At 56.5% G+C, this 17,460-nt stretch overlaps 1 protein-coding gene and 1 long non-coding RNA gene across 3 annotated transcripts; one reads left to right on the plus strand and one right to left on the minus strand.

Annotated features, from left to right (window-relative positions):
- EGLN2 (egl-9 family hypoxia-inducible factor 2) lies at positions 1–8,993 on the plus strand. 2 transcript variants are annotated; one of them, XM_011952495.1, is made up of 6 exons: positions 1–215; positions 847–1,914; positions 7,080–7,199; positions 7,689–7,825; positions 8,035–8,102; positions 8,367–8,993. In XM_011952495.1, exons 2-6 carry the CDS (start codon positions 1,078–1,080, stop codon positions 8,420–8,422), a joined length of 1,218 nt encoding a protein of 405 aa, XP_011807885.1. In that variant the 5' UTR covers positions 1–215; positions 847–1,077; the 3' UTR covers positions 8,423–8,993. The 2 variants fall into 2 exon arrangements, with proteins under 2 accessions (XP_011807885.1, XP_011807886.1); XM_011952496.1 differs by having other exon boundaries at positions 1–147.
- A 17-nt stretch (positions 8,994–9,010) lies between these two features.
- Positions 9,011–12,101, minus strand: LOC105519192. The gene is made up of 2 exons (XR_001002937.1): positions 11,170–12,101; positions 9,011–11,080 (listed from the first exon to the last, which is right to left on the minus strand). It is a non-coding gene; the product is annotated as an uncharacterized LOC105519192 (long non-coding RNA).
- Positions 12,102–17,460: the final 5,359 nt, after the last annotated feature.

A 17,460-nucleotide genomic window follows, 5' to 3' on the forward strand; every position in this document is an offset into this window, starting at 1 on the left:
GGGGAGGGGGAGGAGAGGGGGTCCGAGCGGCCCCTAGGCCCTGTCCCAGTCGCTACTGCACTCCGAAGTGGCCTCAGGGTCCGCCCAGGGTTGGGGGCGTGGGGGTGCCCTAGAGGGGGGTGCCTTTTTCTCTCGTCCTGTCTCCGGGTGCGTGCACCCTCCTCCGTCCTTCCCTCTGCCGCCGCGGACCCTCTCCCCTAGGGCCCCTCCCTTCGGTCAGTCTCGGGACCTCCCTTCCGTCTGGGCGTGTGTCCGCCCCCGGCCGGCTTCCTCCCGTCGGGCTCGGGTCGACCCCACCGCCCCACTCCGTCCCGGGCCCTCCCTCCCAGCTTCCCTCCGGTCTGTTTTTCTGTCTCTAGGCCCCTCGTTCTCTTTGTCTTTGGACTCCCCAGTTTCCTCTGTCTTTTGACCCCCCCGCCCCCAACTCTGATTCTCTCAGAATCCCCTACATTTCTCTGTCTCTCTCTGAAACGCCAAGGCAGATCCCTCCTATTTTCCAAACTCCCTCCTTCCCACCCCTCCACACCACCCTTTTCTACTCCAGCCCTCCTTTCTCTGTCTTTGGTTAGCGCGTCCCACAACCCGCACCACAGCCCTCTGTCTTAGGGTCATCTACCCAGCCTCTGGCCTCCAGCCTTTCCCTATCACTGTCCCTTATCTGTCAGCGGACTCTCACACCTCCAGATTCTCAGGGTCTTCTCCCCGACTTGGCCGCAGGTTTTGGGGGACCTCTATAGTCAAGTCTGTCCTGGTCGTCTTCCCCACTCCTGCCCATACCATCCCCTCTTTCCCCAGCCTGCCTGTCTCTAGCTCCTCTCACATCCCTTTTCTTTTTCCTTTTTCTAGCCACCCTGAAGGGTCCCTTCCCAAGCCCTTAGGGACCGCAGAGGACTTGGGGACCAGCAAGCAACCCCCAGGGCACGAGAAGAGCTCTTGCTGTCTGCCCTGCCTCACCCTGCCCCACGCCAGGCCTGGTGGCCCCCAGCTGCATCAAGAGGCAGAGGAGGAGGCGGAGGAGGGTGGCACCATGGGCCCGGGCGGTGCCCTCCATGCCCGGGGGATGAAGACACTGCTGCCATGGACAGCCCATGTCAGCCGCAGCCCCTAAGTCAGGCTCTCCCTCAGTTACCAGGGTCTTCGTCAGAGCCCTTAGAGCCTGGCCGGGCCAGGATGGGGGTGGAGAGTTACCTGCCCTGTCCCCTGCTCCCCTCCTGCCACTGTCCGGGAGTGCCTAGTGAGGCCTCGGCAGGGAGTGGGACTCCCAGGGCTACAGCCACCTCTACCACTGCCAGCCCCCTTCGGGACGGTTTTGGCGGGCAGGATGGTGGTGAGCTGCGGCCGCTGCAGAGTGAAGGCGCTGCAGCGTTGGTCACCAAGGGGTGCCAGCGACTGGCAGCCCAGGGCGCCCGGCCTGAGGCCCCCAAACGGAAATGGGCCGAGGATGGTGGGGATGCCCCTTCACCCAGCAAGCGGCCCTGGGCCAGGCAAGAGAACCAGGAGGCAGAGCGGGAGGGTGGCATGAGCTGCAGCTGTAGCAGTGGCAGTGGTGAGGCCAGTGCTGGGCTGATGGAGGAGGCGCTGCCCTCTGCACCTGAGCGCCTGGCCCTGGACTATATCGTGCCCTGCATGCGGTACTATGGCATCTGCGTCAAGGACAGCTTCCTGGGGGCAGCACTGGGCAGCCGCGTGCTCTCCGAGGTGGAGGCTCTCAAACGGGGTGGGCGCCTGCGAGACGGGCAGCTAGTGAGCCAGCGGGCGATCCCGCCGCGCAGCATCCGTGGGGACCAGATTGCCTGGGTGGAAGGCCATGAACCAGGCTGCCGAAGCATTGGTGCCCTCATGGCCCACGTGGACGCCGTCATCCGCCACTGCGCAGGGCGGCTGGGCAGCTATGTCATCAACGGGCGCACCAAGGTAAGGCTAGGTGGGGGCCTCTTTGGAGGGGCTTTGCAGCACCCCGGTTTGGCATTCAGTGCTCTGAGCACAGTGGGTTTGGAGACAGGCTTCTGGGGGGCTTCTGGGTTTAGGCAGTTCAGTGGAGTGGGTTGCTCACTTGTGGGGACTCAGCGGGTCTTTGTCCTCCCTGTGGGCCTTAATATATGCACCTGTAAGCTAGGAGTTTGTCCTGGAGCCACAGTGGTTCTTGACTTTGCCAGGAACCCTCTTGAAGAAACTCATGAGAGTTGCTGACATTCACAGCGTGGGCCTTGGTGGGGTTCATGGCCTCCTGGTGTCTGTTTGGGGCCCCAGACAAGCGCGGTGATGTAGACAGGCACACAGTTCACTTGTCTGTCCTCTGTTGCTGTCTGTCCCTGTCTGCATCCTTCCCTATGCTCCTGTTGTCCATCCCTGTTTGCTGGCCCATGTCTCTGGTTCATCCATCCTGTCTCCTAGGCAGGAGAAGCAGAAGGGGGAGGGTGGTTGTGATGAGTGAGCCCTGAGCTGAGGGAAGGAAAGGGGTGCTGCCCGCTAGGCCCAGTGCCTGGCCCTAGACTGCATTGTGCCCTGAGTCCCTACTGTGGCATCTGCATCGAGGACAGTCTCCTGGGGCTGGTACTGGGTCGCTGCCTGCTGACCCAGGTGGACCTCTCATCCCCATGTCTTCCACCCTTTCCCGTCCCAGTCCCTGCCGTCCATTCCCCCTGTCCTGTGTGTCACTTCCTCCCTACCCATGTTTGTCTCTTCCCTCTGCCTTTATGTGTTTGTTCTTAGTACCTTTTTCTTTTTGCTTTAGAACAGTAGTTCTTAATTGTATTTTGGAGTCTGGGTCTTTTTGAGAATCTGACAGAGGCCACAGATCCTCTCTTAAAACAAATACTCATTTGCTTGGAGTTTCCGGGCAGTTGTCAAGGCCTCATGGCCTCCAGCTGCCTGTTCAGGAACCTGGGGTCAGGAGCCCAGCACAGGACAGTGGTCCACAGGGCCCTTCCGGCGTGCTGACAGGATCACCGTCTTCATAGGTGGTATGGGGGCCTGGCCTTGAGTACAGGGCTTGGTGTCCTTTGGACAGGGCCCTGTGGGGAGTGCCCACTGCTCAACACAGCAATGCCTTGCTGGCCGATGGCACGGGCTGTGTTGTGCCCTGCAGGCGTGAGGCTGAGCTCCTGATGTCCCCTGCTTCCTCCTGCAGATCCCATCTTGGGTTCTGCCTCTATGTGGCTTTCCTCTCAGGCTGGAGCTGGCTCAGGGACCAGGGCTCCCCCGGGGCCAAGGCCTGTTTCCTCCCCACCCCAGCTGGAACTTGTTCTACTTCCCTCTCCCTCCCGTTACTTGATAGCTAAGCCAGAGCCGGCCCCTCCCTGGGCTTGGCTCCGTGCAGGCAGGATCAGTGGCCTCCCTGGCTCAGCATCTTCACACCAGGTTGGCTGTTGTCCTTGTCAGGGGGAGACCAGAAGGGCTGAGTGGCCCAGATGGGACACTGCTCTGAGCCTCAGTTTGCTGATCCACGGAATAGGAAAACCAGGTTACATCCCCAGCGAGTCTGTGGCAGTTTGGGGTGGGGAGAGTAGAAGGAGAAGATCTCTTGTCTTTTTTTTTTGGAGGCAGAGTCTTGCTCTGTTGTCCAGGCTGGAGTGCAGTGGCGAGATCTTGGCTCACTGCAAGCTCCGCCTCCCGGGTTCACGCCATTCTCCTGCCTCAGCCTCCCGAGTAGCTGGGACTACAGGCGCCCGCCACCTTGCCCGGCTAATTTTTTGTATTTTTAGTAGAGATGGGGTTTCACTGTGGTAGCCAGGATGGTCTCGATCTCTCGATCTCCTGACCTCCGTGATCCTCCTGCCTCGGCTTCCCAAAGCGCTGGGATTACAGACGTGAGCCACTGCGCCCGGCCGGATCTCTTGTCTTTTGGTGCCTCTGGTGCCCACCTTCCAGGTGGTTGGGGACAGGGCCCCGGCGAGGATTGGAGAGGGGAAGTGTTTGGACCTTTTTAGCCCTAAGTGACCCTAATTGTCCTAGGGAGATAAGGATAGGCCAGGCTGGACTGGGAACATAGGGGAGGAGCCGTCCCCTCCCCAGTGAGAAACAACTCCAGGCTTTCCTGCTTTTAGAGGGCGCCATCTGGACTCTGCTGGACTCCAGGGTAAGGCTGTGGGGTGCTGAGGTGGGCCGCAGCAGTTGCCGTGGGGACATGGATCACCTGTGTGGTGTGCTAGAGCCAGTGGGAATCTGCTTCTTAGTCATTCTTAGTGGAGCTCCTGTGTTCTACCTTCCCCCAACTCCTTGACTGGGGACAGGCGCTCGGTTGACCTGTAGTTGGGAGAGAGTTGACTCCCACTGGCAGCAAGGGCCACCAGAGGGGACCCCAGGGAGGGTCCACCTTGCTTGGTTTACTCCTTGAAGAGCAGCTTGGAGGTGGGACAGTCACAGGATTCTGACTAGGGGGTGTGTGTAGTGGTGTTGGGTCTCTTGGCAGGCACATTGTCACCAATAGCCTTTAAGTCTTGAGTCTCTTGGCCCTGGTCCCACCTGCCCCTCCCCTAGGTGGGAGGGGTTGAGAGCAAGTTTCCTGAGGCCTTCCCCTGTGAGGGCAGGAAGTAGATACTTTCATTGGGGCCAGAGGATGCTTTCACCCCCAAGGTGTGTATATGTGGGGGAAGGGTGGGGCCCTAAAGAGCAGGTTCCTGTTTCTGCATGAGTCCTGTGTGCTTGGTGGGAGGTGCTGTGTGAGAATGTACAGGACAGGCGGGAACACAGCAGGGCTGGGGTGCAGAGGAGGCCCAGAGCAGTGCGCTCAGCAGGTACTGCACTGGGCACTGGGGAGACTGACGTGGCCCCAGGGGCTTGGCTGTGGCTGCCTTCCAGGCCAGTACTAGGTAAACAGGTGCCTGTGCTGATGCCATGTTCCTAGGAGTGGAATGGACAATCAGCTGGAGTACTCAAGGTGACCCTTGGCCTCTGAATCCTGAATAACAAGGAGGGTCAGAAGGGAGAGTGTCCCAGGCCAGTGCAGAGGCCTTGTGGTGGTGATGAGCTCAGCCTGTTGAGGCATGGAGTGGAGTGATGGGAGTGGCACATGAGGTTGGGGGCCTTTGAGGCTGTGGCTGGGAATTCGTATTTTCTTGGGATGCAGTGAAGACCTAGAGAAAAGGGGCTCTGGCTGCTGTGTGGGGATGAATTGTGGTGAGAAGAGGGTGCAGCACTGGACCCCTTCCCTGCCACCCATCCACGTGCATCATCAGTGTAATCTCTGATTGAATTCCTAACTGGGGAGGCCTTGCCCATCTCTAGTCAGTAACTCACTGATTCCAAGCCTCCTGGGTCATGGCCAAATTCTTCTCCCAGTGAGGTGGTTGCTCAGAGTGTTGACCCATCTACAGGGAGTGAGCAGTGCAGAGAAGGTGCCCCTTCCTGAATCTTGAGGTGTCGGGTGTTTCCTGGGGGCCTTCTCACTAATTGTACTCTGGTGCTGCCAGGGAGAAGGTTGTCAGCTTCCCACTGCTAGGTGGCCGTAGCTGGTGGCAGCCCTCTCTTTCCAGGGCAAGGTCTGGTGGATGAGGGTGCACATGGTTAATGCAGAGCAGCTTAACATCCACCGCAGAGGGTTAGCCCTGGGATAATGTGTTGGGAAGCGTCCTGGGGAGAGTGAGGATTGAAGCAGCCCAGCCTGCTGTGGCGTGCGTGCTTGGCAAGCATCCTGTTGTGGCAGCAGCCACTGATGTTTGATCATGAATGTTTATCTTGGGGCTGTCTTGCTGGGCTGGGCCCATAGGTGTAGCTGAGCATTTGTGGGGAGCAGACGCCAGCAGAGTTGTACCAGGGCGGAGAGGTCAAGACAGACGGTCCAGGCTGGGGAGAAGCTGAAGGGTCTTTGTGCCAGTCCTCCCCTTTTTGTCTGCTACTGCAGTGACTTTGGGCAGCGGGTGAGACAGGGACCTTTTTAAATTTTTAAATGGCGTTTCAGCCTGTGCTCCAGTGCTCCATGTGGCAGGCACTGTGCTGGCTGTCTTCCCAGACACTTGTTATCTTGTTCACTTGTTCCACAACAACCTGTGAAATAGCCGTCAGCTCCATTGGATCCATGGATGAGGAACCTGAGACCAGGAAGTCACCTGCCTGATGCCACAGCTCGTGTGGCAGCACTGAGACTTGAACCAGGGAATTGGGTCTGCAGAGGTGACTGGGCCATTTCCTTTACCTCTCAGCCACCTTTCTGCCAGCTCCCTGATGACAAACATCCCGGGGCCCTGGCTGCAGCATGGTAGGGCTGGATGAGGGGAGTGGCAACTGTCAGGCAGAGGAAAGAACCCTGTAGACAGAGAAACCAAGCCCTGGAATGAGTCCTGTTAGGTCTCCGGGGGATGGGGGTCCAGAACCTCCCAAATTATGTTCTCAGAGGGGTTAATTGCTACTGCTGTAAACAGAGCAGGTGTTTATTACCCCTGTTGTACACCTCAGGCATTTGAGGCCCATTCAGGTGATGGATCTGGCTAGGGTTGTCCAGCAAATTATCCTTGGAGTTGGAATTAGGTCTCACTTTCTATTTAGACTGTAGGTTTTGGCTCCTGTTCGGATGTCTATGGGACAGATAATTTAGTGGGGATTCTTTGTAATCCAGGGCAGCAGTTCTCACATTGCTGCATGGTAGAATTACCTGGGAACCTTTACCAATTTCAGGCCCTTCCTTAGACTAGGTACATCAGCACCTCAGAGCTCCCCAGGGGGTTCCACTCCACAACCAAGGGTAAGAATTCCTGGTCTAGGGCTGTGAGGCCACCTCCTTGCACACCTGAAAATGTTTAAATTGATATTATTCTACTGAAATAGCTGAGGTAGCGTTTGGGAAACAAATCAAATCAAACAAATCAAACCGTCTGTTACTAATTGAGCCCTAGCTGGGTGCCAGGCCCCAGGTATGTGTGTGGGAGGGAGTGGGCTCTTGAGGCCCAGGAGCTGAGGTTTCTGATGGACTTGGAGATGGGATTTTGGCTGAAAATGGAGAAAGTCTTTTGGGGCAGGCACTTGGAACCCTTGACCCAAGGACAACAGGGCAAGGAGGGGTGGGAAAATAGGTAATTCATGGCTGCTTCTCTAAGATGAGCCTGCCTAACCCCAGTAAACCTACCTCCCTCCATCCCTGCCAGGCCATGGTGGCGTGTTACCCAGGCAACGGGCTCGGGTATGTAAGGCACGTTGACAATCCCCACGGCGATGGGCGCTGCATCACCTGTATCTATTACCTGAATCAGAACTGGGACGTTAAGGTAGGGGTGAGGGCGAGGGTGGGGCTGGGGTCAGGGCTAGGGCTGGGGCCAGGGCAGGTGGGGCTGGGGCCGGGGTAGATGGGGCGTACATCCACTCCATTTTCCACTCTCAGCCCAGATTCTGGCATTCTCCTGTTCCTCTTCTCAGCATAGAGCCAGCGGTGCAATCTGCTGGCTCTTCCTGGGAAATGGCACCTCCTCCTCTCTATCTGGCTGTGTGATGGGAACTCCCCTCTTTCCGGGAATGGTGCTGTCTGCCCAGCCCCACCCGGCCTTGTAATGAACACTTTCCCCCTTTTCCTGTCTTTAGTAGCTTCCTGCCCATCTCCATGGTGATGCAGACTCTGGGTTGTCATTCATTTTGAGAGCCTGAGGGGTGGGAGGGAGTGATGCGGGCGGATGCTGCGCCCCCTAGTGGGCTCCCGGGTGCCATGGGAGGCAGCTGCTCCTGGCCGGACCGTCCAACCTCATCCTCTGGCCTGCCCCCAGGTGCATGGCGGCCTGCTGCAGATCTTCCCTGAGGGCCGGCCGGTGGTAGCCAACATCGAACCACTCTTTGACCGGTTGCTCATTTTCTGGTCTGACCGGCGGAACCCCCACGAGGTGAAGCCAGCCTATGCAACCAGGTATGACCTGTACTTCTGGGGATGCACCTAGGTGCTCCCCCTGTGACAATGTCCTGTCAGAGCCTCAGAGTGACTAGGGAGCGACTAAGTACTGAGAGGGGGCCTAGGTGGGAGCAGAACCGGGTGGCTCGAAAGGATGGCCTCCTAGCATGTATGGATATGGTAGCTGGAATTGCAGAAAATTGATGTCCAACCATCCTGGTCCCCAGGTACGCCATCACTGTCTGGTATTTTGATGCCAAGGAGCGGGCAGCAGCCAAAGACAAGTATCAGCTAGGTACCTGCTTCCCTCCCTCCAGTCCTTCCTATTCCGTGGGCCCTGTTGGGCCTCACGCCACCCCATTCCCCTCATCAGCCTCTTGTTAAATACCACCACTCATTTTTCTTCATCTCTGCCCACCTTCCTTAGACAGTCCACTCTCCTGGTACCCCAACAGGAGCCCCATTTCTTCCTGGTCCTCTCCCCATTTCCCCAGGTTTCCCTTGGCTTTTTTGTCCCTCTCCTGATGACTCACTGTCTCCTGTCCCCTCTCACCCCCAGCATCAGGACAGAAAGGTGTCCAAGTACCTGTATCACAGCCGCCTACGCCCACCTAGTGGCCAGTCCCAGAGCCGCATGGCAGACAGCTTGCCCTGACTTCAGGAGAGCCCTGGGCCTGTATTGGCTGCTCCTTCCCTGCCACCGCTGCTGCTTCTGACTTTGCCTCTGTCCTGTCTGGCCTGGAGGGCTCTGTCTGTCGCTGAGGACCAAGGAGGAGAAGAGACCTTTGCTGCCCCATGATGGGGGCTGGGGTTGTGACCTGGACAGGGGGCAGCCTTGGAGGCAACCGTTACCAACAGAAGCTGGGGGCCTGGGTCCTACCCTGTCTGGTCATGACCCCATTAGGTGTGGAGAGCTGGGAGGAGGCATTGTCACTTCCCACCAGGATGCAGGACGTGGGGCTGAGGTGAGTCATGGCCTCTTGCTGGCAATGGGGTGGGAGGAGTACCCCCAAACCCTCTCACTCCTCCAGCCTGGAATGTGAAGTGACTCCCCAACCCCTTTGGCCATGGCAGGCACCTTTTGGACTGGGCTGCCACTGCTTGGGCAGAGTAACAGGTGCCAGGAGGAGCATGGGTGTGGAAGTCCCGTCAGCCAAGAAATAAAAGTTTACCTCAGAGCTGCACACATCTGACTCCATCTGAAATTTAGGGCCTTTATTGACCAAGGAGCGTATGGAGGTTTGAGGGCCAGTGAGCCCACTATAGTGGAACCTGACCTTAGCAGGCCACTAGCGGGAGCTGGAAGGCTGGGGGGACACTGCCCAGGCCACTACACTGCAGGTGAGGTTGATGGTGCCAAGGTTTACCACAGGGAGCAGGCAGAACCTCTGTAGGGTGGCTGTAAGGAATAGGAAGATCTTCAACTGGGCCAGGCCTGCGCCCAGGCACATCTGCTTTCCCAGGTACACGGGTGCATAGTGAGCACCATGCACCCCAGAGCCGGTCCAGGCTGGTCCCCTTCCTCCCCTGCCCCCACCTGAGGCAGAGGGCATGAAAGGGTCATTGCCCTGGAACTTGCCCTTGTCCAGGAAGTTGGTAGGGTTGAAGCAATCTGGGTCTTTGAATTGAGTGGGGTCAGTGTGCAGTCACAAGCAGGGGAATCACAAAGGTGCCCTGGGGGCACATGCAACTCGGGTTACCTGTGGGCTTGTGAGCACGGGCACCTCCTCCATCCAAGGCCCTTTTTAAAAGCCTAAGGGAATAGGCCGGGCAGGTAGCTCACGCCTGTATCCCAGCACTCTGGGAGGCCGAGAAGCATGGATCACTTGAGGTCAAGAAGTTTGAGACCAGCCTGGCCAACACAGTGAAAGCTGTTTCTACTAAAAATACAAAAATTAGCCAGGCGTGGTGGCGGGTGCCTGTAATACCAGGTATTCAGGAGGCTAAGGCAGGAGAATTGCTTGAACCCAGGAGGCAGAGGCTGCAGTGAGCCGAGATCATGCCATTGCACTCCAGCCTGAGCAACAAGGCGAGACTGTCTCAAAAAAAATAAAATCAACAACAACAACAACAACAAAAACCGAAGGGAAGGCGGGCCTGCCATCCTCCTCCAGGAGTAACTGATTGTGCTTCAGTCTGCACAGTGCACACCCACCGATTCTGGCTGATCTCGGAATACACCTCATGCATCCGGGCCCCGCACAGGATTCCCAGACTCAGTGGGCACCTTTGGACAGACAGTGGCTGTGCAAGTGGGTGTCGAGAGTGAGCGCGGTAGCCCCAGTGGTACCACGCTGATGAAGCGCTGGATCTGGAGCAGCACTGCGTTGGTGTAGGGCAGTCGTTCGTGGTTGTCTGGGCTTGGGGCACGCCTCCACCCTACCAGACGGTCCAGCTCCTGCACCTTGGCTGGGGCTGGGGTAGGCTGTGAGCTGCACACTTCCAGGACCCTCTAGCCATCCCCAGACCGCAGCCTCCCATTCTGGGTCTCTCCAGCTCGCAGACCTGCCACCTCTGGGTACTTAAGCAGAATGAGGAGCCCATAGCACAGGGTGGTGCTCGTTTCGGTGCCACGAAAAAAAAGGTGCGTCATCATTACCGACGTCTCCTCCTGGAAGTGGCTCTCTGGGTCCTGCTGTTACTGTGGGCAGAGGAGACGCGCTGCCGTGTGCCAGGCACCTGTTGGTGGGAGGCATGGATAGAGTTTAGGGAGCTGGGAACCACGCCTTACCCATCTGGTCAAGCAGTCGATGAAATCGCGGGGCTCCGCCGGCTGCCGCATCTGCTAGTGTCGTTGGATTTGCTCAGAGATGAAGACCCACAGCTCCGAAAAGTTTCGGAAGATTCCGCGGTGCCGGCCTGGGAGCCAGGCCATGAGGGACAGGCAAATGTACATCTGGAGAGAGAGGGTCTCAACAAGGGCCCTAGACAAGGCCACTAGGTCTTAGTTTCCCTTCAGGGAGATTGGACCAGTACATTGATATTGGAGGTTCTAGAACTCTTCCAAGAATCTAACTGTCCCATTCTAATGATCCACTGTAGGTAGGTCTGTGTACTCGGGATTTGGCATAAGGCTGGACGCACAAGGGAGAGACTGTGGCCGGCCCTCTCACCTCGCCCCATCTGGAGCTCATGATGCGGAAGTTGTCACTGAAGAGGTTCAGGAGCCTCAGGAACTCCGGGTCCCCTGTAGCCATAGCGGTTCCCGAAGACAAGAACAGATAACATTGGATACAGCATTATCCAGTAGTCGCACGGGGTCAAACGGGGCTCCTGGGGGTAGGAACAGGACGGTAGTCATAATACGTGGTCCTGCCCCCAGCCAGCCCCATGGGCTTACTGCCTTCCTTCCACCCAAGTACCTTCCCGTGGCCTCATCTTGGCAGTCCAAGGGCCACTCCCACACCAGGCCCTTCTGCCCTCCCGGCCAGGCCGCACCAATGGTGGCTTGCATTTCGTCTAGCAGACAAGCCGCCTCCTCCAGGACATGCGCCTGGATGGTCCGTGTACCTAACCCCAATTCCTTCGGCGCTCCAACTGCAAAATTGCGCAGTGTCCACCAGCGCGGCCCGTTAGAAAACGAGATTCCTGTGGTAGGGACAGGAAAGGAGGCGGGCCCGGGAGTTGGCCATGCCCCATCCAGGAAGCGCCAGGTCACTGGCTACATCCCTTTCGGGGCCTCCGACTCCTGCGGCCGAATTCCTGCGCTTTGCTTCTTTACCAGACCTGTAAGTGCCCTATCCACACATTGGCCCCGCGTTTGCTGGGCTCGATCTCTGACCTGGGCTGGCTCTCAGGCTTTGACTCTTAGGCTCTTCTCTCCTCTTGGCTGCAGGATGAACCTCGATTCGAACCTTACGCTTTAGCGCCGCCGCGCCCTCTCTCGGCCGTTTGCACCTCATTAGCTGGAGTCTCTATTAGGCCCCGCCCCCATTTGCCCGCCTCTACCGTTTAGGGGCCCAGCCTGAGGTGTGCAGGCCGGCACGGCCAGCGCCCGGGCCTCACCGTTTCCGCGTGTGAAGCGTTCGAAGACTGCCATGGACCCGCGGCCGGAGAAGGCATCCGCCCGTAGCACTATCGCGTCCCGCAGCGCTGCGTAGCCGCACAGCACCACTGCAGGGCGCGGGCCCAGCTGCGCTGTGAACACCGGGCCCCGGAGAGCTACAGGGAGCCGGTGCTCAGCTGGTGCCCATCGGGTTTCTCATTGGAGCCCTCGCCCCCAGCTCTCTCTTCCTTCAGACCCAGGAGTCCTCGTCTCGGGCCCTCATTCCTCAGGCCCAGGAGTTCAGATCCCCAGCTCCTTCCTCCCTGAGATCCAGGAGTCCAGGCCCCCACTTCCTTCTTCCCTTGGGACCTAGAAGTCCAGCTTCCCAGCCTCCTGCACCCTCAGAGTCGGGCTCCTGGGCCCTCAGTACTCAGCCTCCCCACCTTGAATCAGGGGAACAGACCCTCTGCTCCCGTCTTCCCACAACCTGATTTCCTGCTCTGGGCTCCTTCCTTACCACGCAGTGTCCTGACCCCAAGCTCTCCACTCTCTAGTCTCCTTTCCTAGAACTCAGGAGCCCGGAGCACTCATCCTTCCTGTCCTTCCTCAGGGTCTTAGAGTACAAGCCCTTAGCTGTCTTCCTTCAGGAGGAGTTCTAGTCCCCAGCCCCACCTCCACGGATCCAAAATTCCGTTCCCCCATTCCTGTAGGGAATGGAGTGCGTGGTCCATGCCTCCGGACTGCAGCTGCAAGTTCCCCAGCAATGGGAGTGGCCTGGGCCGGGGAGGTAGGGACCCCTGCCTCTGAGCGCGGCACCCACCCTACCCCTACCGCACCAGCACCAGCACCAGAAGCCACAACAGCAGCGCTGCAATACCCGTGATCATCATGCCTGCAGTTCTCCACGCCTGGACCTCTATTTGATTTCCAAAGGGTCTTGGGTGGAGCAGGGGCGGAGACCCGACGTGGGAGGAGTGGGTGTCTCTGGGCTGCTTATTCCGTGGATTCCCCAACCAGACATCTCCACCGCGCCCCCAGCCCTAGTGGAACTGTGCCCTGGCTCCCCCTGGCTTTTTTGTGTGTGCCTGCCTCAGCCTGCCCTACTTAGTAACTTTTGTGCACCAGCATTTTCCTGTGAACACACCTGGCCAACAGGTGCAGCCTCCTGAGTCCCTAGCACCTTTGAGTCCAATTTACTTGGCCTGCAGGTGTGTATTCCTCAATCTCCGGGCCACCTCTGGGCACCCTGAATGCTGTACCCTGGACCTCTGATTCCTAAATACACGCTGACTCTCAAATACACTTCTTCTTCTGTTTTTGTTTTTTTGTTTTTTCTTACAGTTTCACTCTTGTTGCCCAGGCTGGAGTGCAGCGGTGCGATCTTGACTCACTGCAACCTCCACCTCGCAGGTTCAAGATTCTCCTGCTTGAGCCTCCCAAGTGCCCAGGCAGATCTCAAACTCCTGACCTCAGGTGATCCGCCTGCCTCGGCCTCCTGAAGTGTCGGGATTACAGGCCACTGCGCCTGGCTCAAATACACTTCTAAAGACACCACTGACCCTCCTGTGCTCTGTGCCTGTGATTCCTAGGAGCTGACACCTGAGCCCTTGTCACTTCCATTGTTCTTGGGACCCCGTGTGCTACGCTTGTTCCCCAAGAGGGGGCAGACTCAGGCCTGAATGGGCCAGGGCTGGGGTGGTGGGAGCGATGAGGTTGGGGCTGTATTTGGAACAGACTGTTCAGGAATGTGGTCCACCCTCCTGCCTGTCCCTGCTTGGCCAAATCCAGCCTTCCTCCGAGTGCCTGGCACAGGGCCCAGACCTGGGGAGGTGGGGGGACTGTGCAGAGCCTAGGACTGGCATTGTCTTTGGGAGGGTCTCTCTTGTGTATCTCTGTTTCATCTCAGTCTCACTTGTTCTCCCCCTTCCCCCCTCCCCTCCCCTTCCCGTCCCTCTTTTCTTTCTCTCTCAGAGTCTGGTTTCTGTCTCCCAGGCTGGAGTGCAGCGGTAGGATCATGGCTCACTGTAGCCTCAACCTGCTGGGATCAAACAAGCCTCCCACCTCAGCCTCTGAAGTAGCTGGGACCATAGGTGCACACCACCACGTCTGGCCAATTTTTGTATTTTTTGAGGAGACAGGATCTCATTGTGTTGCCTGGGCTGGTCTCCAACTCCTGGTGTTCAAGCAATCTTTCTGCCTTGGTCTCCCAAAGTGCTGGGAGTATGGGCGTGAACCAGCGCACCCAGTCTCCCTCACTCTCGGTCTCTGTGTTTCTGTGTTCATCTCTCTCTCTCCTCTTTCTGCCTCTTCCCATCTCACTCTCTTTTCTCTCAGTCTCTGTGTCTGTTTTCTGTCTCTCTTTTCAGTATGGCCATATCTTCCTCTCTCTGTATCTCCCCCAGTCTGTGCTTCCCTTTTTCTCAGCCTGGCACTTCTGTGCCTCTCCTTATTTCTTCAGGGTGCCTTTCTGCATGTTGACCCCCTTGTACCTCCATATTCTGTCCTGCCCTGTCCTGGGTCTTCCTACCTGTCAGCCTTTCTGGAACCTGGTGACTGACAGGGGTTGTGGGGCAGGGCCCCTGCACAGAGCTGCTGACTCTGAGGACAGTGGGGGTGTGGGGGGGCACGGTAAGTCGTATCCTCCCCCAGCCCTCCCCCACCCTCTGTGACAGGCTTTAATGGATCCTCTTTATTATGGCCTCTGGCTCTCTCCCCAGCTCCTGACTCTTCCTCTGTTTTGCTCGGGTGGGCTGTCCTCTGGAACGTCAGCTCTTCTAGAGGAGGGCTTTTGTCTTGTTCGCTTCTGTATCCCAGCACTTAAAACAGTGCTCAGTACAGCAGTAGGCGCTTAGTACATATTTGTTGAAAGAATGCCCAATTTTTCTTCCTCCCTACTTCTCTTTGTTTTTTTTTATAGAGACAGGGTCTTGTTAGGTTGGCCAGGTTGGTCTTCAACTCTCGGTCTCAAGCAATCCTCCTGCCTCAGCCTCCTAAAGTGCTAGGATCACAGGCGTGAGCCACCGTGCCCAGCCTCTTTCTTCCCTCCCCTTCCCTCTTTTCCCTTTCTTCTTCTCTTCCCTTCCATCTGTCTTGTTCTGTTGCCCAGGCTGGAGTGCAGTGGCACCATCACAGCTCACTGCAGCCTCGTCGACCACCTGGGCTCAAGTGATCCTCCCACCTGAGCCCCCCAAGTAGCTGGGACTAGAGGTGCGTGCCACCATGCCTACCTAATTTTTAAAATATTTGTAGAGACCAGGTCTCATTATGTTGTATGTTGCCCAGGCTGGTCTCAAACTCCTGGGCTCAGCTGACCCTCCTGCCTTGGTGTTTCTCTCTCTTTGTAATTAGACTGGATTTCTTTGTTTCTCTCTGTTTTCCTTTCCTTCGCTTTTTTTCTCTCAGGTCTCTCTCTCTCTCTTCATTTCTGTTCTCTTTATTTATCTTTGTTTTAGGGTCTCTGTCTTTCCTCTCTCTGGACATCGCTGTCTTTCCCTTTTCTCAGTGGCTCTCTTTCTCCTCCCGGTCTCTGTTTTCCAGGATCTCTCTGCCATCCCTGTGTATCTGTCTCTTCCTCTTCCTCACCATCTCTTTTCAGTGTCTCCATGTGTTTTTCTCCATCATCTCTCTCTGCCTGTCTTTCTCAGGACCTCTGAGTCTGTTTCTCCCTCTCTTCTCCCACCTCTGTGTCCCTGGCTGGGCCCTGGGGCCGACGCTGCTCAGCCTGTGATAGGAACAGCATTGGGATTAAAGAGCTGACATCTTAATCTCCACGTGGGGACCACCTACAAGCCTCACTTCAGCCAGCCCCATGCTCAGCAGAGCATGTCCCAGTTTCTGCATCGCCTTGGGGAGACCCCGTTCAGGTAGGTCCTCCCAGGCCACCTTCACTGATGGCTGAGGGGCCAGTTCCACTCTGCCTGAATCTGGCTCGATGTGCTTTGGGATGCTTGCCCAGCGAGAACAGCCACTGCCAGCAGGATGTTAGGGTATTAGGTCGGTTCCCAGGTTGGGAGGGTACATGCCCGAGGTTGCTATCCACCCCAAAGGGGAGAATTTCAGTGAGAGGGTGGGAGGGCTGAGTGCAGTGGTTCACGCATGTAATCCCAGCACTTTGGGAGGCTGAGATGGGCAGGTCACTTGAGGCCAGTAGTTCAAGACAAGCCTGGCCAACATGGTGAAACCCCATCTCTGCTAAAAATACAAAAATTAGCCAGGCATAGTGGTGCGTGCCTGTAATTCCAGCTACTTGGGAGGCTGAGGCACGAGAACCACTTGAGCCCTGAAGGTGGAGGTTGCAGTGAGCTAAGATCAAGCCACTGCACTCCAGCCTGGGCAACAGAGCAAGACTCCTTAAAAAAAAAGAAAAGAAAAGAGGGGTGGGGATTGAGGGAGAGAGCCTCAGTCCTCAGAACTCCCACTGTCATTGCTCATCTGTCTTTCTCTGGTCGTTTCTCTGTTTCTTTCCATTCTCTCTCTCTCGATTCCCCCTGCCTCCCATTTCTTAGTGTCTGTGTTTTTCTGCTTTTCTCTGTATTTAATGGTGTCTTCCTCTTTCTTTCTGGGTCTCTGACTTGTGAATTAAAAGGTAGTGATTAGAAGTGCCGTGTCTGAGTAGGGCATGGTGGTGTCCAGAACTTCGGGAGGCTGAGGCTGGAGGATCACTTGAGGCCAGGAGTTGGAGACCAGCCTGGGCAACATAGTGAGACTTCTTCTACAAAAAAATAAAAATAAAAAAATTATCAGCTGGGTGCAGTGGCTTACACCTGTAATCCCAGCACTTTGGGAAGCTGAGGCGGGTGGATCACCTGAGGCCAAGAGTTCGAGACTAGCCTGGCCAACATGGTGAAACCCTGTCCCTACTAAAAATACACAAACACACACACACACACACACACACACACACACACACACAGATGGGTGTGGTGGCAGGCGCCTGTAATCCCAGCTGCTCGGGAGGCTGAGGCACGAAAATTGCTTGAACCGAGGAGGTGGAGGTTGCAGTGAGCTGAGATCAAGCCACTGCACTGCGGCCTGGGTGACAGAGCAAGACCCTCCCTGTCTCAAAAAATAACTCAAAAAATAAAAATAAAAGTAATTTATCCAGGTGTGGTCGTGGTGCAGCCTGTAGTCCCAGCTACTCAGGAGGCTAAGGTGGGAGGATTGCTTGAGCCTAGGAGGTTGAAACTTCAGTAAGCTGTGATTAAGCCATTGCATCCCATCCTGAGAGACAGAGTGAGAGCTGAGAGAGAGAGGAAGAGAGAAGGAAGAAGAAGAAGGAGGAGAAGAAGAAGAAGAAGGAGAAGGAGGAGGAGGAGGAGGAAGAAGAAGAAGAGGAGGAAGAGGGAGAAGAAGAAGAAGAAGAGAAGAAGAAAGAGGAAGAAGAAGCAGAAGAGCAGTGTTTGTAATGTCTGAGTCTGAATTTAGATCCCAGCTCTGCCTGTTTCTGTATGATCTTGGGCAACTCACTTCACCTCTCTGAGCCTCAGTTTGCTCATCTGTAAAAATGTGATAATAATATTGCTTTGTGACCAGGTGTGGTGGTTCATGCCTGCAAATCCCAGTGCTTTGGGAGGATGAGGTGGGAGGATCGCTTTAGACCAGGAGTTCAAGACCAGCCTAGGCAACATTGCAAGACTCTGTCTCTACTAAAGATTAAAAAAAAAAAAAA

This window comes from Colobus angolensis, unplaced genomic scaffold (assembly GCF_000951035.1).
Source record: "Colobus angolensis palliatus isolate OR3802 unplaced genomic scaffold, Cang.pa_1.0 Scaffold34, whole genome shotgun sequence".
Classification (NCBI taxonomy): Eukaryota; Metazoa; Chordata; class Mammalia; order Primates; family Cercopithecidae; genus Colobus; species Colobus angolensis.